The following is a 23545-nucleotide window of genomic DNA, read 5'->3' as shown; positions in this document are numbered from 1 at the left end:
AGGGCTTTGCAAACATCAACAATCAGCTGAGTATGGTGACTGAAAACTGCCAAATTTGTGGACTGCCATATAGATGCATTCTAAAATGTCTTTGGTAACCATAATGTGCAAATTAGCCCCTTTTTGGAATATGATGAGTAATTTAGTAAAGAAGCCAATAGATTAAATGGATATTGTTGTTGTTGTTGTTGTTGTTATTACCCGCCCTTCACCCGCTGGTCCCAGGGTGGATTACAACATATTACAATTTAATATTAAAATTAATTAAAACAAATTACAATCCCAGGACTCGGATGGGTATTGAAAACATTCAGGAACCAGAAATGTTTAGTTTACAAAATAGGGATGTAGTTGTTAATTTTTGTTCTGTGTCTCTGGGAGATGCATTCAGCAATCCATACAATATTTCTGCTTTCTTGTTCCTTCAGCTTTACATAGGCATAGAAGACCCCAAAATGGAACTGGTTGTTGAATGCCAATACATTCATTTTGACCTAAAGAAAAATGTACAAGAAATAAATTATTAGATAAAAAAAGGTAATCAGTTAATTGTATGTCATGTCTTTCATTCTCAGGTTTCTAAAGTGCTTTACAAACTTTTTATTTTCACAAGTACTTTTCTCAGTAGGAGCTGGATTGAAGTACATCTATAGTTGGGGTCTTGTGGCAACAATTTAATAGGCTGTGGAATGCTAATGGCTGCAGCAGTAGAAGATTCAGTGAGCTGCTCAGAGCTGCTTTGAATGAAATTTGACCGCATGTCTTTCTCTGTGCCCATAATTACAAATGGCTCTATAGGTATTGTTTCATTTAGAAGGTTGAGCTAACTTCTCCAGAACAGTCTGGACAGCTAACAGTCATTTCAGAATTTTGTGGCCTCATAATACTTCAGCACAGGGATGGGGAACCTGTGGCCCTTCAGATAAGACTCCAGTTCCCATCAGCCCCAGCTAGCATGGTCAATGGTCCAGGGTTATGAGAATGGTGGTCCAGCATCATTTGGAGGGCCACAGGTTCCCCATTCCTGCTCTAGGAAGATTTATTCAGAGTGAACAGTGCTACCTCAAGAAAGCCCATCACCACTTTCCATTACAGATTACTCTGAATAAAAGGAAAATGAAGATGGCAAAGATCAAGCTTGAGCAGAGAAAGAACATCTTACCTCATGTTCAAAAAAAGCATCTTCTAATGTTGTTTCTCCTCCTGTACCACCTCCTACACCTTCAAAGCAGGTCCTGTATTCCTGAAAGACAAGAAATATTTAGCTTACATATGCTGTTTCTTTTTGTTTATAACTAAACCTTTTTGTTAAGTTGTTTCTTTAGACACGCAGTTGTAATATATGTGGTCAATGAGTTCCAAGGATTCTTTTATTTCTCACTGCCCTCACTAATACACTTCCTCAGAATGACTTTATAGAGGCCATAGCTAGAGCTCATACTATGCAAGCAGAAGATTCCAGGTTAAATGCCTGACATCACCAGACAGGGCAGAAAAAGATTCTGAGTCAGACGTTAGATCCATCTAGCTCTGTATTGTCTATGCTGACTGGCAAGTTCTCCAAGGTTTCAGACAGGAGACTTTTCCAGACCTACTTGGAGATGTTGGAGACTGAACCTGGGACCTGCATACAAACCAAATGCTCTACTAGTGAGCTATGGCCCTTCCCCAAACATACAGTGGAACAGAAGATAGTCACATTAAATTAATTTGTTGGGAGCTGATATGGAATTTTCTGTGGTTATATCTGTAGAGCATCATGTTGGGCTATTATATATTGGGCAGCTACAGCGAATGTACCAGGGGAGCAGGAGACTTGACTTCCTCTCTGATATACTGTACTGCCCTACAAATTTGTAAAAAGGCAAACACAATTTGGGTTGGTCTTTCACAGTCCAATCGATTTCCTGTGTAGCTTGGAAGAATTTGGTAACATGTGCCTCTGAGCATATGGTGAGTGGTGGCAACACCTGCAATCAGCCCAAATAATAGAAAGAAGACATGTGCTGTGCTGATCTTGTTTTAGCAGGGAGGAAACAACACTATTAAGACAGTTGATAAGGTTCAGATAGTCACTTTAAATATGTTTGATTTACTTTGCAATTTTAGTGAAGTTTCCTATAATAAATTCTTTTCTTTTGCTTCTGTTCCTGTGAACATGTGAAGTGCAACACTTTGCATAATTTACATTTAAGTAGCAATGTAGTGTAATCAGAGTAATGTTACATCAAACTTAAGTTTCAGATTCAACTGTTAATGCACCCAAAATAGAAATATAACCTCCAGTTTGAAACTCAAAATGCTGTCTTCATCATCATATGACATTGACCAATAAAAAGATTTTGAAATTAAAAATAAATTTGACACAGATTTCTAGGATGAATAATGAGAGAAATATAATGTTCTGGGTTAGATACTATGTAGAAACAGTAGTAACACAGGAAAGAAGCAAAAGAAGGACACAAACAAACATACAAACAATGTAATTTTCCATCTTTAGAGATGCAGTCCTGATTGCAGGTATTGCCACTACTCACCATATTCTCAGAGGCAGAGGGAGCTTCTTTCAAGCTACATAGGAAGTGAATTGGACTGTGAAAGACCAACCCAAATTGTGTTTGCATTTTTAGAAATTTGTAGAGCAGTACAATATCTCAAAGAGGAGGTCAGGTCTCTTGCTCCCCTGGTGCATTCACTATAGCTGCCCAATTTCCCTGCTTTTTAAAGTTTGATAGAAATATCTGTTGGCTAGAGATTATACACCACAGGAGTGGCTGTATACTATAGCCAGCATGGATTTTTCACATTCCGCCATGTTAGATTGAAAATACTCCCTATGCCAGCCTTTCCCAACTACTGGGCCACCAGATGTTGTTGGACTACAATTCCCATCTTTCCTGACCATTGGCAATGCTGGCTGAGGCTGATGGGAGTTGTGGTCCAACAACATCTGGTGACCCACTAGTTGGGAAAGGCTGCCCTAAGCCATTCTGCTGCTTCCTATAAATTCATTTCAAAATAAAATCTTACAAAACTTATAGTCCTGAACTCAGAAACACTTGCTTAACAACCCTCTAAGTTTTCATAGCAATACACAAAACACTCAGAGAGAATTCAGAGTTGAGATCTAAAATAAGAGACAAAAAATCCAGACTCCTGTTGGACTTTTTTCTGTCAGTGGAGGTTGGGCCTGGCAACCAAGAGGTCTTCTGTATCTTTAAAAGTTGTGCAGGGGGAAGGGAGAATTTCACCTTGTGGTTTTTCCCATTACAATGTTGCAAGAACACCTGCACTTGGTTGACTTTCTCTTCTCCTAAAGATACAGAATCAGTCTCAGGCCCTGAGCCTGGCAACCCTAATATCAGCAGTGTTGTGAATAGTGGGCAGTCAATTTGTTGCAATGAGACTTCATGTCAATCTATCATGACCCATGCAAAACTGGACAGGATGAGACAGTGGCTCCCTCCCTTTTGGCCCATGCCTTTCCCTTAGTGAGGGACATTGAGAATCAGTATTCTTACGTGCTTCACTGTGTTTAGAATCTAGCTGAAAAAGTACCTAATGTTCTTTCTTTGGCGGTACATGCCATGGAATGTTGTAGACACAGTAAGCTTTTGTTAGGAAGTATTTAGTATTTACATACAGCAAAGCAGTCTGCCACACCCTTCACTTGCTCATAATCTTCTGCATTGGCAAGCATATCTAAGCCTTCTGGATACAGTTTCCCACATACTGGATACAGCTTCTGTCTGTCTTCTTTACTTAGCTCGGTGCCAAATGAGTTAATGGTGATAATGAAGGCACGCCTGTCCGCTTCAAACTTAATAAAACAAAAACAAATCACAGTTTTCAGCCGTTAAAAATAATTGTTAGATGCATATTGCTGCTCATAGTGTGTTTGGCTTACCATTAGTGCAGTGGTTCTCAAACTTTTTTGGTTTGCAGCGCACTGTAAAACATATAAAAAATTTCTGGCGCACTTCGTGTACAAAATTAAAAATATTTTAATATATTTTAAACTATGAATAAAAATAAACTATAGAAAACTATTACTTACCCTATACAAATGGGTTTCTTCTCATTTTTAAAATATACTTTCATAAAATTTGAAGGCACACCTAGCCACCTCTTAGGGCGCACCAGTGTGCCTGGGCGCACCGTTTGAGAATCACTGCATTAGTGGATAGCTGCTTCCATCTGCCTTGCCCCACCCTCCAGCCCCAAGGAGCCCTCATATGTTGGTGGAAATCATGGGAGATGATTTGATGTGAAAGCGAGTAAAAACCCATTGAGAATGCAGATATAATGACAACAAACAATGTATAATGTAAGCATGACTACTGTGGTACCAAGATTAATGAGCAGCAAAGTAATTGAAAAGGAGGCAAGTTATGGGTGCCAGGATGTTTGGAGCAGGATCAGAAGCATCAAAACTGCAATATTCCATTCCAATCCAATTAATTTTGGAAGAAAATATGTTAAAATTGTATGCAAAATTCCCAGTCATCAATGATATATATGCATGTAGATCCATTTGAAATCCAAGAGACTTACATGAATGGTGGATTCATGCAGCCTGGTTACTGATTGACCTATAATTCGCATAAAGTGGGTATTTCTTTAACTGTTGGAAGGTATTAGTTTTTTGTTTTCTGCTTTCAAGTTGTTTTGAAATGAAGTTATGAACTAGAAATTAAGAATTGTATGAAACTGATTTCAAATATGAAATTATTTTAATTGTTTGTATATATGACATTGTTTTACATGTTTTTTATTGTTGATATTTTTATTATTAAATAGCTTTCAGGTGTTTTATAGGAAGTGATTAATAAATAGAATAAATGAATGAATAAATCAATGTGGATTTTGATTAATTGCATAATGGATTATTGTCTTCTATTTTGATATGTATTTGTTGCCTTATTCTGAATTTGTTTTTAACTATTGAGATATTGTAGATATTTATCTTTATATATATTCAATATCTTGGTCAGTTTGATGTAAAACACCATGAGCATACATGGAAGGCTAGTGTGTGTACACACACACACACACACACACACACCATTGGGTGAAATCCACTAGTGTCCATCCTCCAGCAGAATGGACACCATTGACTGAATGGATTCCCACTCCCACCTGCAGCCTCCTGTGTGCACACAGGAGTGTCGATGCTCTGGAGCATTAGGGGATCCTTCAGAGCTGATTTGGGAGTGTGCAGGGGGGGAGAAGAAGAAGAAGCCCCATTGCATGAGCAGGAATCTACTTGTGCAACATTTAATTTTGCCATTGACATTTTCACATGCAGTTAACATGTGAAAGCATAGCTCTTTGAAGATATTCTTTTTATGACTTTGAAGACATTATCCAACAACAGAAACAATGCTCTTGTGCAGATAATGCTACCTGACTGAGATATTCATGATTTTTCTGAATGCATCCGATGTGTATTTGACATCAGTATGTAATTTGTGAAGTCCCAGTAAAACAGTGGATTTTTAGCCACAAAACTCAAACATCTTTTTATGAAAATCAACTTAAATGCATATCTGCTCTTAGGATATGACCGGCAGTTCCTGTACTGAATTTACACTATGATGTTGTGGAAGGAAAAAACACAACCAGAGCAGATTTTTATCCCACTCTGCATGTTCAAGTAAGTTTATAGGACAAGTGAGTGGGCTACTGCAGAACTGTGATGATGGCAGCTGCAGCTGTTCTAGCCACACGACTATCACAGATGCAGCAGACCACTTTCAAATTATGTTTTGGTAAGTGGCTCTGCTTAGGGGTGCCCAAGGAATGTGATCTATGCACATGGTGAAGCAAACCAACCTGATCCCACTTCCCAAACTAATGGGCTGATCAGAATGAAGTGCTGACTGATTGGAATGTAATGTAGAACACTCAGAGAATGTATCCTATGAGGCATCTCATAAATATAATAAAAATAAATATTTTTTGGATTTTGCACTTTTCCAGATTTTGTAATGTGGTTCTCCAAGAGTTGTCTAACATTTTCCAGTTTTTGTTTTTGCTTTGCAGGTAGTAGTTGTTCTAAGCAACTAGAAAGCCCAGATGCTGCCAGAACCACCTGCAGCACATTCAAAATATGGCCACAAATGCCCCAGGGAGTGATGGGACATGATGACATGACATCCTTCATAGGGACATTGTACTGAGGAGGAGGGGGAGTGGCTGCCCCGATGAACCTATGGGGGAAGTTGTCTTCCTTTCCATTAGCTATATTGTATGTGTGTGTGTTGGTTGGGGTGGCAGGCAGGTTTTCTAGTTTCTTGGAGCAGCTATTACTTCGGGGTGGGGAGAGATACTTTTTTAAAAAGCATTTTCATGTGGATTTTTAAAAGAAAAAAGTAGCTTAATGTGGAAACAAGACACATGGACTTTAAGAATGTATATATGCACAAGGAGCACGGACTAGAGACAGAATGATCCATCCCTAGTTCTGATGTACAGGGACTAGGCTTTACTTACCTCTAAGAGTGGGCACATTATATCTGCTGTAGTGCCCCCTTGTTTTTTGCAGAATGTATAGAATGCTTCAAGATAAGACTAAAGAATGGGACAGAAGAACATAACATAGTCAAATCTTCTTTGAAGTATTGGCAATAAATTTTAGCAGCGTTACATTAACTTTGAATCCATGAGAAATATTCGTATTTATTTATTTATTTATTTATTTTGTTTTATTTGTATCCCGCCCTTCCTCCCAGCAGGAGCCCAGGGCGGCAAACAAAGCACTGAAAAACTGAACTCAGTGGGACTTACTTTACACCTCACTCCTAACATACCTCAATGTTTGCAATCCCCCCTCTCCCCCAGCCTACAACTCAGGATTGCATTTCATGCATCTGTTGAAGTGGACTGCAGTTGCTGTTTTCACAGGTGGGATCCAATTACATACCAGAAAATTCAGGTTGTGCAATCACAGTAGATTGGGAGGTCTTGCAAACCTGCTTCCCCAAAAGACAAACCCACTTCCCCAAAAGAACTGAGTTTTCTGCAATTAGAAAAGTGACAGGAAAATGCACCAGAAAGAGTATGGTAACACTTGCTTCACATCATCTAACACATCACCTAACTTTCCGGGGGGGGGGGGAATCAGAATGAAAACTCATTAAATAGCCAATGGTGTCAAGCCTTCCTGCAAACAAATCAGGTCAAATGCTCAATAAACAAGTCATCTGGAAGCAACCTAACATGGCTACCCCTCTGGAAACAGTGGAATGCACTGGCTGCTTATACATCTGATCACAAGGGGAAATGTGAATGCTACATTTGAGATGTGACAGAGAAAGATAAGTCAGGAAGCATAAGGCACTTGCTCTTCCTATTCTCTCCAAAATTCCCTTCCAGTTGAACCTGTCCAAATTCTGTAAGTTGTAGCTTGTTCTCAAATCAGGGTGGCTTTACATTTTATAGGTAGTGCCAAGAAGTGGATGTTGAATCATTTGTCACTTGCACACTTGCTTTTTGCCATTTCCTGTAGCATACAAACTCACTTGAGGGAACGAGAGACTGTGCAATTAATATTACATTAATGTCAGTGACAAATCTTCCCTATTTATTTATTTATTTATTTATTTATTTATTTTGTTGGAGTATTTATATCTTGCCCACCATCTGAAGTTCTCAAGGCAGCTTACAAACTATTTTCATGGTTATACACTGTATATATTCCCTTGCCTTAATTTTTCACAACTGATTCCACACAGCGTTTACCTTGTACAGCTTGTTGCGCATGATTTCAATGTTCATCTCATCCAGGTCATTTTCAGATATGCAATCTTGAAAGAAATCAGCTGAAAGCAGACATGTTCAAATTATAAAGTCCAATTGTAGAGAAGTAGAAAAAGTCCACTTATCAGTTCTGACAATTTTTTTTAAGACAAAGGACTAAGGCTTTCTACTGCACAGCAAAAAATAATATGGAAGGAAGGATGGAAAGTAAATCCTTTCAAAGCTCCTGATATGGTGCATACACATTAAACAGCCACAAGAGTGGCTGTTTACTCTAACCAGCATGGATTTTTCACATTCCACCATGTTAAATTGAAAATACTCCCTATGTCATTCTGCTGCTTCCTATAAGCTCATTTCAAAATAAAATCTTATAAAACTTATAGTCCTGAACTCAGAAATGCTTGCTTAACAACCCTCTAAGTTTTCATAGCAATACACAAAACACTCAGAGAGAATTCAGAGTTGAAATCTGAAATAAGAGGGGGGGAAATCCAGACTCCTGTTGGACTTTTTTCTGACAGTGATCTCATTTATTGTATACCTTCAAGTCAATTACGACTTACGGCAACCCTGTGAATCAGCAACATCCAACAGCATCTGTTATAAGCCTCCCTGTTCAGATCTTGTAAGCTCAGGTCTGTAGCTTCCTTGATGGAATCAATCCATCTCTTGTTTGGCCTTCCTCTTTTTCTACTCCCTTCTCTTTTTCCCAGCATTATTGTCTTTTCTAGTGAATCATGTCTTCCCATTATGTATCCAAAGTATGATAACCTCAGTTTCATCATTTTAGCTTCTAATGTTAATTCTGGTTTGAATTGTTCTAAAACCCAATTATTTGTCTTTTTTGCAGTCCATGATATGAGCAAAGCTCTCCTCCAACACCACATTTCAAATGAGTTTATCTTTCTCTTATCCGCTTTTCTCACTGTCCAACTTTCACATCCATATATAGGGATCGGGAATACTATGATCTGAATGATCCTGACTTTAGTGTTCAGTGATACATCTTTGAATTTGAGGACCTTTTCTAGTTCTCTCATAGCTGCCCTCCCCAGTCCTAGCTTTCCTCTGATTTCTTGACTATTGTCTCCCTTTTGGTTAATGACTGTGCCAAGGTATTGATAATCCTTGATAAGTTCAATGTCCTCATTGTCAACTTTAAAGTTACGTAAATCTTCTGTTGTCATTACTTTAGTCTTGTTGACGTTCAGCTGTAGTCCTGCTTTTGTGTTTTCCTCTTTAACTTTCATCACCATTCATTTCAAATCATTACTGGTTTCTGCTAGTAGTATGGTATCGTCTAGTACTAGTATGGTATATATGGCAGCTCTTAATTTTTGCTGCAAGCCTGGCACTGACACAACAGGGCAGTTGTCAAGATCAGGGAAAGTCACATTTAAGTGGCCCTCCAGGGTTTCAGACAGGGGTCTTTCCGAGCCCTAACTGGAGATGCTGGGGATTGAACCTGGATCCTTCTCCAGGCAAGACAGATGCTCTACCACTGAGCTACAGCTCTTCCCCTAACATGGCTGGCTGCATTCATCTTAATGGACCATGAGTTATGCAGACCTGATGCAGAGAAGAAGCTCTGCCACGATAGGAAGCAATTTCATCTATAGGTCCATATATACATATACATGAAACTACGAACATACCTAAAGGTGTGTCCACTAAGATTGCATTGAATAACTCTGCAGGGTTTGGAGCAATGCTGACGGCTTCCATTTGCTCAAAACTGCCCAGAGGATGGCACTTGGGAACCAGTTCGTCTAAGGGTCGCTGACGCAATGTGCCAGTAATAAGCAGAATCACATTGTCAATCATATAGCTGTACCTAGTGTGAGAATACAACTTCCATCAAAATATTATTTTCTTCCTAGGGGAGAAAACTGGTTTTAAAAAGGCCAAACACCAAAGTGCATTTGGCAAATGTGAATGTGAGATAACATAGCTAGGGTTTTGCAGAAGAGTTTCAATGACTCTCTCAGCAGTGGCAATGTGATAATAAGGGATTCTTTTAAACAGAATGCTACATTAGACAAAGCCAAATAAAACCAGACTTGTACAAAATTCCTGAAATCAAATGCAAAAATAAATAATGGAGAATTTAATACACTGAGCCATTTTTATCTGGAATGAGCCTTATTTTCCAAAATTTGGGAGACTGATTACCAGTTTAAGAAGAGAATGTGTTTGCTGCATTTATACACAGTCCCTTTTAGATATTATGTGCAATCATGTAGGTGGGAACAGAGATCACACATACCCAACTTCCATGCATTCATAATAAAGTCTAAATTCCTCATGTAGTGTGGAATTGTGGACTGCTTGATAGTGTGGAAATAAATCATGCACATGTAGTTGTATATGTGGGGTCTGGGCTCTCTTCTGACCTTATTATGGACACATGGAGATCAGGCACACATGATCCCTCCCCCCCATTTATTTATTATTTATTTATTACATTTGTATCCCACATTTTCTCCAAGAAGCTCAAGCTGGCTTACATGGTTCTCCTTCTCCTCATTTTATCTGCACAAAAATCTTATTAGTTAGTTCAGGATGAGAGAGGGTGTCTGGCCCAGGGTCACCCAGTGGGGATTTGAACCCTTGTCTCCCAGGTTCGAGTGCAACACTGTAACTGCTATGTCACACTGGCCTAGCCTTCTCCAATCTTGTGCCTTCCAGAGATTGTTGGAGTACACCTCCCATCAGTCCCAGCCAGCATGGCCAATGGTCAAGAATAATGTGAGCTGTAGTCTAAAATCACACTAGCTACTGGTGAATTGGAGAGATGTAAGAAAGCATGACAAATGTGTGTGTGTGTGTGTATATGTGTGTAGTCAGAGGTACACATCTTCCCTTCAGATTTTTAAAAAAATATATTTTCAATTTTTCTAACTGTATAATATTTTCCTAAGCCGTCATGCTGTCACACAGGGGGACAGGAATAGTTTTTTCCTGAATTTTTCAAGTTTTTTCCCCCCAGGCCTTCACATTTCTAGTGACAGGTGTAAGTGTGCCCATCGCCACCAACCTGGTGCTCTCCTGCCCTGCCCCGCCCCATCCAACTCCCAGCAAGCAGCAGCACCACTGAAGCCAGGGGGGCGGTGCAGTGGCAGCACCACGCCTCACACATTATGATTGCAAGCTACTTGTTTTTGTTCAGACTTTGAAACAACTAGGAAGATATAATGAATTCAGGCTCAAATTCTGCCCACATAGCCTTACGTAAAGAAATCATTGTTAATTAGAATGTCAAGCAAAAAGAAACATTGATTCAAAGGGAGTTGGGAAATTTAATATTACAATGGTGTCAAAATGAATTGAAATATAAACATCTGGCTATATACCATAAGCATTTACTGCAGACCAAAAGAATAATTGCTTGTGAATATTCTGCATATATAAATAGATCTTTGATCTAGTTATTAAATCCTCAAGACTTCAGTCTTAAACACATTGCTAAGGAATAACCTCCATTAGACACAATGGAACTTACTTCTGAGTAAACAGATTGCATTGTAAATTTTCTGATTAAGTTGTGCTTACTATTTATCACTGTATGAAGACTATATCATTCTGTTTAATACAGAAGATATGTTTTAGAAAACAATCCACCAAACAGTGCTTCTGTGTAACCTTCATTTATTTCAATGGGGCTTGAACAAGGCTGCTTTACAACCCTCATTAACAATGAGGGTTATATACCCAATTATATAAGCAGTCAATCACTGCCCTCTGCAGGTGAGGGCCTCCTGCAGATACCATCTTATCAGGAGGTCCATTCTGCACAGCATAGGAAATGGACCTTTAGTGTGGCGGCACCTACCCTGTGGAATTCCCTCCCCTTAAATATTCGACAGGCACCGTCTCTGTTACCTTTTCAGTACCTACTGAAGACCTTTCTCTTTCAACAAGCCTTTTAAGTAGAGACCTTATCCCAGTCTGCATCAGTGTTGGAATAGCTTTTTAATATATTTTTAAACCTTTTTTTAATGTTTTTAATGCTTTTTAAAAATGTTTTAAAAGATGTTTTGTTTTATGTTTTTAATGGTTGTTTGTTTTAATATATTTTAAAGTGTTTTTAGTGCTTATTTTGCTGCCCTGGGCTCCTATTGGGAGAAAGAGCGGGATATAAATCAAATAAATAAATAAATAATGAAAACTAAGCCAAGTTGCACAGCAGTAATGTTTAAGGAATAGTTTATAGTACCCACAAAATCCAGAAAGCATGGCAGTCATTTTTTACATCAGCATTTCATTAAAATGGCATGAAAATGTTATCAGTCGCATGAGACTGTGATGTTGATATCCATAATTAAAGCAGGGTTGTGAACAAGTTTGGGGGTTCTGACAGTTTTCAATAGTTTTTGCCATGTTGGGATATGATCTCAAACTACAGCAAGTGTGAAATAAGTAATCCAGGAATGCCCAGGTGTGGGAGGGTCTTGTTTGTATACAGTGGGCTATGTTTGGGACAGGCTTTTCATGTAGAATTACATCTTACTGTAAGAAGTGTTTATCCTGAATATGTGAGAAATTTGCAGAGGATAATTATGTATCTTGGGAATGGATGAATCAGTTGGTTGCAGTTTCTCTCTGTTTTTTTTCTTTTCTTCTTTTTCTTTTTTACAATTCTAAGTTCAGCTTGCCCCACTTCCACTTCAGTTTGAGATTTAAAAAAAGTCTGCATGTGTATATTTTTGTGTGCATTTATCCTAAAATGTAACATTATCCTAATGGTCCATGCAAATTTGCCTAATAACAACCTTTTTAAACAATGTTCCCTACTATAATGCATGCTTGTATGTTACTTTTAGAAATATATACATTTTTGCACACATTAATATATGCTTTTTGGTTGCGGAACTGCATTGTAACATGCAAAGAAACGAGAATTTCAAAGGTTACCTGCATTTTAATTCATGCATTGGTTTGGGAAGTGTGAATTAGGTTGGTTCATGTCAAAATGCAAACCAAATGAATTTGCCCCACTTCCCTAGTGTGCGTGCTTAATTCTTCCCTAATCTCTTCTTCAACCCATTTCCCCAAAACCTTACCTGCCAGTGCCCCAGCCCATTATTATACATCCCTTTGATAGCTTCTAGCTGTGAAGTGGTTTATAAACCTGTTAATCCGTCAAACAACATCTGGAGGGTCACAGGTTCTCAATCTCTGGCCTACAATAATGCAATTTCTGTCATTTCTGCTGGCCACTGATACCAGCTGGTTTCTTTTTAGCTTATTTGCCAATGACCTAACAGATGCCACTTGTATTCTGAATTGTAGTTTTATTGTACTTTTGTTTTTTGTGCACTTTCTTGTTATTGCACATGAAAGCCAGTATAGAAATAATTGAATAAAATAAAACAAAACAATACATTTCAATAGAATAAACATATGGTTGTATTTCTATTTCACCAATGAATGAGAAATTTCTAAGAATGAGTAAGCATGAGAGAGCTATGGGGGTTCATAATATACACAGTTTTAAAATAAAATACTTTATACATTTCAATAATATAAAGGTACCGATTTTACCTTCTTCTATTCATTGTTTATTTGTAATTTCCTGTAATATACACACTTTTTAAATAAAAAATCTGTATTAATTTTAATACTATAAAGCAGGAATAGGAACCCTTTATGGCTTGGTGGGCTAGATCTCTATCTGCCCCCATCCTCATGGGTCAACTTTGACAGATGGGTGGGACAACCCACCTGCCAATAATCTGACATCATTATGACATCAGACAATTGGCAGGTGGGTTGTCCCATCCACCTGTCAGTCTCTTGCACAGTATTTCCCAAGCACCCAACAGCCAAGAAAGCATTGAGCAAAGGGCTGGCAAAACTGCTTTCTGCAGGGATCGGATGAGCAATCAAGTTTCCCACGGGGAACTCAGTTGCACAGCCGATCCAGCAGGGTTGAGCTCTCTGCTGGATTAGTGGTGACTTCAGTCCTGACCACAGGGAATTTGGTTGCACAGCCAATCCAACTATGTCTCTGCCTGGTCCACACCAGATGTCACATATGATGCCAGATGGGGGGCAGGTGAGTGTGGTTTGGGGAAAATGGCCCTGTGAGCCAAATTGGGACCCTAGTCAGGCCAAATTTGGCCCATGTGCCAGAGGTTCCCCACACCTGCTTTAAAGAAGCTGACTTTGCCTTATTTTGTTCATTGTTTATTACTTGCTCACGTTATGAAATTGCTCACTTTACTTACGTAATATAGTTTAGGAATGTGGAAAGTGGCTCGAAGGCATGATTTCTAAAATACTGAAATTCTGCCAGTAGCTTGGCTTTTAGTTTGTCATCAATGGTAGAAACTGTGAGTGGGCCTGTTTCATTGGCTAAGAAGTTTCCATAGTCTGTGGTTTGCAAGTGTAACTTCAGGTCTAGAAGAGAATTGAAATAGGTAGTAAAAACAGTTTTATTCTCTGCAAAGAAACAAAGGAGGTTAAAAGTACCATCTCACTTTCTCTTTATAATTCCTACCTTTTGCCCCTTTTTTTTCTTTCTTTCTTTTTTACACCCAGTGATTGGGTGCAGATGTAGCACAAAACCATGGCTTGTTGTTTTAATGTCTCAACCCATCCACAAACCAGGATCAGTTTGGGACTTGACAAACCAGGATCTGAAACCAGAATGTGCAGCTGGCTTGTAAACCACAGTTTTAGACAGATTCAGACATTGCACTTAGGATGCCTGATATTCTTATGTAACAGCAATCTTTCTTTTCTTTTCTGGCTACTGTTTCATTCTCTGTTCCCTGAGCAGTAAGAATTGCACTGCAGTTTTTACAGGGTCATTTCAAGGAGAAAGCACTAGAGACTAAGTGCATCTGGTTTTAAAACAAATCTGTTTGTTTACAATTGTACAGGACAAGCAGGTATTGCAACAGGAACACGTAGGCAGATCTAGGTCCAAGGCAACATATCAATCAAGCTCCCCCTGACATAGCAAGCAGAGAGCAAATTACACTGAAGCCTCTCTAATGATGATGGAAAATATTTATCATTTAATTATTTAAAATAGACTTAATCATCCTTCATCAAAAGATTCCCATTCCACACCCAGGACTTACCAGGCTAAGGGGCGAGTTTGGAGCCGCAGCCGAAGCCTGAGCTGCCATCTTGGGGGGATGTATGTGGGGCGCCAACGCACCAACGCGGCACACAAGGGGGCAGGGTGGCCAAACATTATTGCTGATGCTCTATCACGGAACCAGATGGAGAGGTTTCACCAGCTGGCACCGTGGGCAAGGGCTCAGCCGGACATGTTCCCCCCAGTGCTATGGGAGATTGCAGGACCAAATCAGAAAAGGCCATAAGCCTGTCCTTGGCACCCAGCACTTTGGCCAGCTACCAGGGGGCAGATAGGGAACTGTCAAACTTCAGGGAGACCAGAGGCTACACCCAGGAGTGGCCCATCCCCATGGAGCATCTTATGGAGTTCTGCGTGGAGGGAAAACTGAGGGTCTTTTCAGTCAGGACCATCAGAGGTAAGCTCTCAAGTCTGTCTTTCCTAGCGAAGGCACGGGGCTTTCAGGACTACTCGGGTGACTTTAGGGTTTTCCGTATGCTGGAGAGTTGGTCCCGCAAGTGCCCATGCCCCCCAGATGCCCACCTCCCCTTTTCCCCAGAACTACTGTTCGGCCTGCAGGGACAGTGGAAGGACTTATGTTCTTCCCCTTTTGAGGCACTGCTATATCATGCGCCAGCCCTCACAATATTTTTCGGGGCCTTCCGAATTGGGGGAGTGGTGGCAGGTTCTAAGACAGATTACTCCCTCCGGGCCCTTCTGGTTTCCAACCTCAGCTGGAAGGCGGAGCGGGCCCTCCTGCAACTCAGAGGGTCCAAAATGGACCAACATCATAAAGGACACCTGATTGTATTAGTCCCCTGCCAGCAGGAGGAGCTCTGTCTGGTGACAGCCCTGTGCCACTTTGCGGCGGTGTGGGGGCCTCAGTCAGGGTGCCTATTCATACATAGGGATTCCCAGCCCCTTACCAGGTATCAGTTTTGGACAGTGGCAAAGGCCGCGCTGCACAACTTAGGTGTGGACCCCCGTAAGTTCGGGACACACTCCTTCCGGATAGGCGCAGCCTCCACTGCTGCCCACCTGGATTTCACCAAGGAGAGGCTACAGGCAGTGGGCAGGTGGTCCTCGGACGCGTACAAGGCTTATATTAGACCACTAGCTGAGATGCACGAGGCCAGCGGCTAATTGTTGCCCTTTATCCTGATGTTGTTTGTTGTTGTTTTGACAGGCTGCTGGGAAAGATCGGAGCAGGTGCGCATCCTCCTGCGGGCACAGCATGGTCTTCCGGGCAGACCACAGGGTGGCAAAGTCTTGCTTTGGTATGCAGCTGGGGCTCAGTCAATGGGCCTCAGTGCAGTGGCTTGGCTGCCAGGCGATGAGTTGGGACGGGCTCCTACCTGCATTGTTTCAGCTGGCTGTGAAACAGGAGGTGCCCCAGTTTCTGGTCATCTACCTTGGGGGTAATGACTTGGGTCTATTGAAGGGCCTAATTGAGCAGCCTTGTAGTGACCTCTGGGCCATTGCACATCACTGGCTGGGGATGCACTTGGTATGGTTGGACATCCTGCCTTGCAGGAAATGGGATTGTACCAGTGACCCACGGGGGATGGACAGGGCTCGGAAAAAGGTTAATAGGCAAATTCAGAAGGCCCTCAGGGACTTGGGGGGTTCTGTCATCCACCACCCAGAGATAGGGCACGATAGGTTGGAGCTGTTTCGGCCAGACGGTGTGCATTTGACTGACCAGGGCAACGATATCTTCCTGATGGAGCTACACGAGATTCTTATCGGGTGTGGGGTAAAGGGAGACTAAGCAGAGGCTTGTCCCCCTTTGGTGGAAAAGAAGTGCAGGGAAATGTTAAAAGGGAAAGGGCAGCTAGGTGACACCTTTAGGCACCTTTGGGGGTGATAGGCGGTCCAGAGGCCTGCAGCTCAGGGCTATAAAGCCCAGGGGTAGGATACGGGCCGCCTTTGGGGCCAATGTGCCTCATCTGCTCAGAGTTTCAGGGCTCCAGGGGACGGTGATGCGGGTTGGACCCCCTACACATCTTCAGGGTGTGGCCTGAGCTGGGGTCTGACACAGGGCAGCCCCTGGCTCAGGCAGGGTTTGGTTGCCCTATAGCTGCAAGCAGGCTTTGCCTGGATCATCAGAATGCTCCCGCACTTAATTTCCCCTCTGTAGGTTCATTATTCTAATTGGATTCTGTTTAATAAAGTGGCCCATGATTCAACCCAATGAATGGTGTCTGTGCTTTATTTCGGCAGTAGGCCACAATCCAGGATGGGGTACAAAAGTGTGAATAAAATTAATTCACACAATGTAGAAATACAATTTGAAAACAAATAAACATAACAAAATACACCAAGACAAAACAAAAGACCTAAAAGCTGAAAACACAACAGAACATGATGCCAAATATCATTTATGGATCTATGTAATAAGTATATTGGGTTGTTTTGTTGGCACTGGTTAACAGAAGTGACCACAGAGTAATCTTATGATATAAATGCCATGCGCATCAATCAATGCAACCTTTATAATCTAATGTAAATTTAAATTTTATTTGTTCAAATTATCGCAAGGAATGGAGCCCAAACCCCAATGGTGTCCTTAGCTAGATCCATTTACTTTCTCCCCCATTTGAAGAAAAGCAACGCAAAGAGCTGAACTAAGGGATATTGTTGCGGTAATGTCAAAACCCACCATCCATATTCATGGATGAAACCGGCTGGGTACGCACCATACATTAAAAGCACATTATTTTCCCCAAAGAATCCTGGGAATGGTACTTTATTAAGGGTGCTGGTAATTGTCACTCTATGAGGGGTGAACTACAGTTCTAAGGATTTTTGGAGGGGAGGGGACATAATGTGGTTTAAATGTATGGTGTGTATGCAACCGGTGTGCCCTTCACTATCAGAGATTCCAGAGAGGGATGCAATGTTTCTTATTGTGTGCTATTTTACTAGTCACTTGATTAAAACAACAACAACAACAACTGCAACTGACTATGTGAATTGGGTCATCCCCTGGTAGTTTCTACTGGATAATGTATAATTATTTCCCTGTGCAAAATCTGGCAATGGAAATTTGGCAAGAGGAAAAGACATATCTGAGTATCTGATACTGAAGTGTCTCTACGTACCAAACTCCCTTTGGAAGTCACACACAAGGACAGACTCTGAGCTATGAATCATTTAAATGCTTTTGAACCATCCATGTTTAATTATACAAGTTCACACCAGCGTGTACCTGTGTGGTCTCTGTTATATCTGCTTTAGGCTGAAGCTTGCCAGTACAAACTAATGAAGGATTGCATGTTAAACAAAGTGCTTCAGAATTTAAAAACAAGGCTCTGTTGGTAAAACATTGTGAGGATGATAGCCTTATAAGCAAAAAAGAAATGGAATCAAATAACCCAAGGCATTCAGCATTCTGCTGCCTCATTACTCTGGGTATATGCAGAATTCTAGCCACAGAGGAGAAGATGACCTGGAGGTGAGTCACACATTCATAACTTGTCCTCATGAATGCAGAGAAGTCAGTGTGCATAAATATCCTATGATAACCTCTATACACATTCATTTTACTTAAATATGTGTGAGCTTGTTTGCATCAGAAACTGATTGTAATGTATAGTATGTGAGACCTGGACTGTAGAAAGACACAAGTTAAAATACCAACTTGGCTAGAAAGGTCACTTGGTGACCTTGCGTCAGTTGCTTGTAGGGATGGGTGAATATGTCAGTTTTGGTTACTTTCAGTTTCTCATTTTTCCAATCGTAAATTCAGTTTTCCACATTTCCACATCAGTTTGCTTTTTTTTTTTTAAAGTCCTCATTCACATTCACCAGTATTTTAGTGTGCATTTCTCTTGATAGACACATTTTTGTCTGTAACTTTGCCTTATATACACATTTTTGCAGAGCCATTTTCCTTAATGTAATGTTTTTGTATGCTGTCTTCACTAATGTATACACTTACATGCATACTTTACCTGGATATGTATGCATTTTTGTACACATTACTTGACTGGAGAATTGCACTGCAAAATTCAGAAAAGTGTGAGTTTTGAAGGATAGCCATGTTTCAGTTCACATATTGTTTCAGAAAGTGCACATTAGGTAGGTTTGCCTTTAAATGTGAACTGAATCAAATTTCTCCCCCATCCCTCAACTCATAAGTATCTTTCATCCTAACTTAACCTCTTAACCTACTTCACAAGGTTGTTGTAGGTGCTTAGGCCCCCTTCACATCACCATTGAATGTATAGCAGAGGTGGGGACTTGCCCCACACGTGCATCAGCAGCAGGGGGCAGAGCTGGAAGAAACAACCCTGCTCCTTCCTCAACCTCAGACTACATGGACAGGGTATGTTACCACTCAAGTGCATACTGTAATCCTAAGAGCCTGTTCACAAGATCAAATTCTCTTGTGTGCAATGCAGCTCTAGCTGTTCTCAGTCATGCGCATGATCACATGGAGTACACAGTCTATGGCTCACCCCTCCATAGATAAAGCTGCATTGGTCTGCTATCATTTTCTGCAACTATGGCTACACTTTTTAAGCTGCTGCACTCGTGTGAACTGTTATGGGATTGCTCTGCCTTTATCCGTTGATGGACCAGATGACATATTATGTACTGCACCCTAATATGGCCTTGGAAGCAGGCCCAGCACCGGCAGGTAGCCAGGTTGGGCACTGGCCGAGGGCCTCTGGTGCTAAGAGGGGCTGCTGCTAGTACTAGGTGGGTATAGCTCCCACTCCGTGATCCACGCTAGAATCAGGGAGTGGAGTGTGCGCCCTGTGACCTGATGCTGGCACGGATCACAGAGCGGCAGCTACCTTCTCAGGCAATACCCCCGATGCCAGTGCGGGCTGTTTGTGCAACTTCCTGTGGTGCCGTCAACAATCCCCCCACCATCTTGGGTGATGGTAGGTGTGTGCGCACAGCACACTATTCCACTGATGCAGCTGGGCCTATTTAAGCCTCCCACAGCAGCAGTAGTGCTGCCACCACCTTCAATGGCCTCTGCAGTCTGGTGCCCAAGGGCCCGCTGCAGTCTGGTGCCAGCCCTGTTAGGAAGTGCTGGGTGCAGCCCACTTGATCATTTTACCATGTGCTGAGCCCTAACAATATGAACCCATCATACAACATCCTTCCCCAACCTGATGTCCTCCAGATGTTGTCAGATTCTCTCCCATAATCCCTGACTATGCTGACTGGGGCTGATGGGAGTTGGAGTCCAAGAACCTCTGCAGGGCACCAGGGTGTGGAAAACTATCATGGAACCATAAGTGCCAAAGAGCTTCAACGCCACCCACCCCATGTTTTGAACATGTCTCCATGGAATACTGTTGAGGAGGGGGAACAAACCAAGACATGGGTGGCATAGCTAGATCAGGGGACAAGCTAAGGGCAAACAAAGTAAGGAACAAGCGAACAGACCAGGCAGGATTTAGGGGGAGTCTTGTGAAAGCCAGACAGATGAAACTTTGTTTAAAAGAGTCAGAAAGAAACCAGGTTAACGACTGAGCCGATATGCTATTGACCAGCCTACCAGCACCCTCTTCTGACTTCTCTGAATAGGGGCTGCTTGGAGGTCTGAGCCAAAGAAAACATGGAAGTGGCCTCAAGTGGCCTCAGATGGGCTTGCCCTCCAAGTATGGGCAGAGCTGAAGAGCTGAAAGAAGCAAATAAAAGATATTGCTAAACAAACCTCACCTTTCCAACCCTTATTTTGGGGCGCAGAATTATATCCTAAGCTATATTTGCATATAGAAGAAAACAGGGATAATTATTTCATTTCCACCCGCTTTCTATTGGAGATCAGACTTTCAGTAAAGATAGGTTTATATTTGTTTTGAAATGTCTTTTGTCCTTTCAGATCATAACAGATGTAAAATGCAAAGAAACTGTTTTGTTTAGAGATTAGATCAAATGGATCATATCAAGACCAGAGTCAAGCCTGTAGTTGTTTCCTCGCTTTATGCAGCTTGCTCATTGGCACTGAATACTTTTTCATAAATGTCATCTGTTTGTTCCTTAGATTGCCTCCCTTCACTACAAATGGTAGACACCACAAAAGATGGGAGATAGCCATAACATGTTGGTAGACTGAAGAATGATGCCTCTCAGGTCCAAAATGACATAGGAGGTATCACTACAGTATGATCTGCTCCCACACACCTCTCTGGTCACATGTGTAAGAAAGGACCACATGAAGAACTTCCTTCCCATGTCAGTGTTGTTTCATCAAACAAGGAGGTGCTGATGTTGGAAGGAGCACATCATTTGTCTGGTCCATGTGTTTCCTTCTTAAATATGTTAATGTAACAGAAAAGTATAAGATCCAGTTTCATGGAAGTTACACCCATTACCAAACTATGTATGAACTGGTCTAAAGAGATATGTTAAAGGTTACTCAGCTCTGTAGAAGGGAGTGTCTTTCACTTCCTTTTCATTTCTATATAGTTAGAAATACAGCATTTGTATCTCTCCCCATAGCAGTGTATTCCCCAGAACGCCTCAAGCTTTGCCCTCCTTGTTCTCTGTGTGGCACTGGGGTTGGGGAACCAGTGTCCTTCCAAATGTTGTTGGACTACAACTCCCATCACCCCTGACCATTGACCAGGTTTTCTAGGAAATGGGTTGAAGCAGGTCATCTCTGTCCTATCTGCTCCAACTAATGAATGTTGCTTCAACTGCCAAGGTATAGAGTAACTACAGTGATATCTTATAGAATCATAGAACAGTAGAGTTAGAAGAGACTATAGGGCCATTGAATCCACCCCCTGCTCAATGCAAGAATCCAAAATTTAAAGCATACCCAGCTGGTGGCTGACCAGCTGCCTCTTAAATGGCTCCAATGTTGGAGAGCCCACCACATCAGGTAATTAGTTCCATTATTGTACTGCTCTTCAAGTTAGGAAGTTTTTCCTGATTCTCAGCCGAAATCTGGCTTCCTGTAAATTGAGCCCATTATTCCATTATTCCATGTCCTGCATTCTGGAATGATCAAGAAGAGATCCTGGCCCTCCCCTGTGTGACAACTCCCCTCAGTCTTCTATTCTGAAGGCTAAAAGTGCCCAGTTCTTTCAGTCTCTCTTTCCTCATAGGACTTTGTTTCCAGTCCCCTGATCATCCTTGTTGCCCTCCTCTGAACCTGTTCTAGTTTGTGTGCATTCTTCTTAATGCTACCTAAAGCCATCTATGGATCAAAGAATCAGGCTGATATTTCAAGTAAATCGATTCAATATTTAGATATTTGAAGTAAACCAAGTTCTACCTTTTACAAGTCATACATGCTGCAGCTTCAATAGCTCTGTAGACCAGCAAAAAAGAGCAACAAAACTGAGAAAATCATGTACCCCTCATGCAAGATCAGCCAGAGAATGGACTGCATTTTATGTAAGAGTATTGCTTCATGCACTAGAGTCCACTTTTTGTAGAGGTGGTATTTCTCACTACATGTGGAAATGCTCATCCCCAACATGTGTTCTCTCTAATCCAGATAGCAACCTACTGAAAAATAGCACTGTGAAGGATCCATAGAATGCCATGCCCAATGATTTAAGGATGCAAAGTATACATTTGCCAGACAGAAAGTTACATGACACACATTGGGATTTACTTCTGAGTGGATATGTTTAGGATTCAATTTCATCAAGTATGGCATTTAATGATCCCAGTACTGAATCATCTATATATCAGTCAAAAATGCAGTTAAAACAAATTATTAGTAGTCTCATTATTTCGTCTATGGCTTAATGTGGTTATGGATCAGGCTACTATTACAATAAATATTGGTCTACTTGTATGGTACAACTAGTTATCAACAGCTGTAATTCAATACTTATTGGTATCTTAGCAGTATGCATTCTCAACTGAATTGGATAGTAGAGGCATTATTCTGACAAGACACAGAATATTTGGAAAAATCTTAGCAACCATTTTTGTCTGATTTCTGCTTTCATTCCAATTTGAATAAAATTTCATTCCAATTTCATTCCAATTTCATTCCAATTTGAATTCCAGTTGTCTTTTTGAAGGACAAACACATTATTTGTTTGTTTCAGTAACTTTTTTAATTCTTTCATCAGAAGTTAATTAATCAAATATCATGATCAGGATGCTACCCTGCCCCCTTCACCACAAAGCAGAATTACCCAGGCAACACTGATACTTTCAAATGTCCCAAAATTTAGTTCGACTCAACTTACCTTCCAGCGTCTCACACTGTGCTAAGTTGACATAGTCAGAAGCCTTCAAGATTCCACCTTTAAAGCCTCGGACCAGGCCCTCTAGATACCCATGATCCACATTGAAATACAATTCTGAATAGCCTGGCATAGTGGAAAAGAGGGTTTGATGCCTCCTTATGCTTAAAAGGCACTCAGTCTTGTGTTTGTCTCCAGAAGAAGATAGCAAGTGGTCACTAGACTTGCTTGGACTTTAAGTGAGCTATTTCTTCCTGTTTCATTGTTTCCAGTACAACATCATTGCACTTTGCATAGTGCTTACACAACAGTCACTCACCACATAGACACAAAACTAATTATTTTCTGTTAGAAATAAAGGTTACGCTGGGTGTAAAGACCAAAATAAGAGTAGGGCCAGGAGGAGGATAAAGTATGGCTTGGATCTGATTGGACAACATTTCCTTAAGATGCTGAATAATACATGCAAAATGCATGATCCTTGAAAACATTAAATTGTGTCTTACTGTAT

At 41.0% G+C, this 23545-nt stretch overlaps 1 protein-coding gene across 1 annotated transcript; it reads right to left on the bottom strand.

The window, feature by feature from the left end:
- Positions 1-217: 217 nt before the first annotated feature.
- ATP6V0D2 (ATPase H+ transporting V0 subunit d2) lies at positions 218-23167 on the bottom strand. Its single transcript, XM_061607076.1, has 8 exons — positions 23038-23167; positions 13995-14166; positions 9420-9598; positions 7744-7823; positions 6496-6573; positions 3644-3820; positions 1163-1243; positions 218-494 (listed from the first exon to the last, which is right to left on the bottom strand). Exons 1-8 carry the CDS (start codon positions 23165-23167, stop codon positions 333-335), a joined length of 1059 nt encoding a protein of 352 aa, XP_061463060.1. The 3' UTR covers positions 218-332.
- Between the last annotated feature and the right edge of the window lie 378 nt (positions 23168-23545).

The sequence above is a fragment of the Rhineura floridana genome, chromosome 1 (genome assembly GCF_030035675.1).
Source record: "Rhineura floridana isolate rRhiFlo1 chromosome 1, rRhiFlo1.hap2, whole genome shotgun sequence".
Lineage (NCBI taxonomy): Eukaryota > Metazoa > Chordata > Lepidosauria > Squamata > Rhineuridae > Rhineura > Rhineura floridana.
The sequence above is the reverse complement of the archived record's forward strand: the minus strand, read 5'-3'. Positions and strand labels throughout refer to the sequence as shown.

Bases quoted from the DNA above. Each gene is read 5' to 3' on its own strand.
- ATP6V0D2 (XM_061607076.1), bottom strand. From the start codon at position 23,167: ATGCCAGGCTATTCAGAATTGTATTTCAATGTGGATCATGGGTATCTA. The intron at 14,167-23,037 runs GTAAGTTGAGTC...ATTCTCTTCTAG, and splicing joins ACAGTGTGAGACGCTGGAAG to ACCTGAAGTTACACTTGCAA. The intron at 495-1,162 runs GTAAGATGTTCT...ATTTTTCTTTAG, and splicing joins ATGCTTTTTTTGAACATGAG to GTCAAAATGAATGTATTGGC.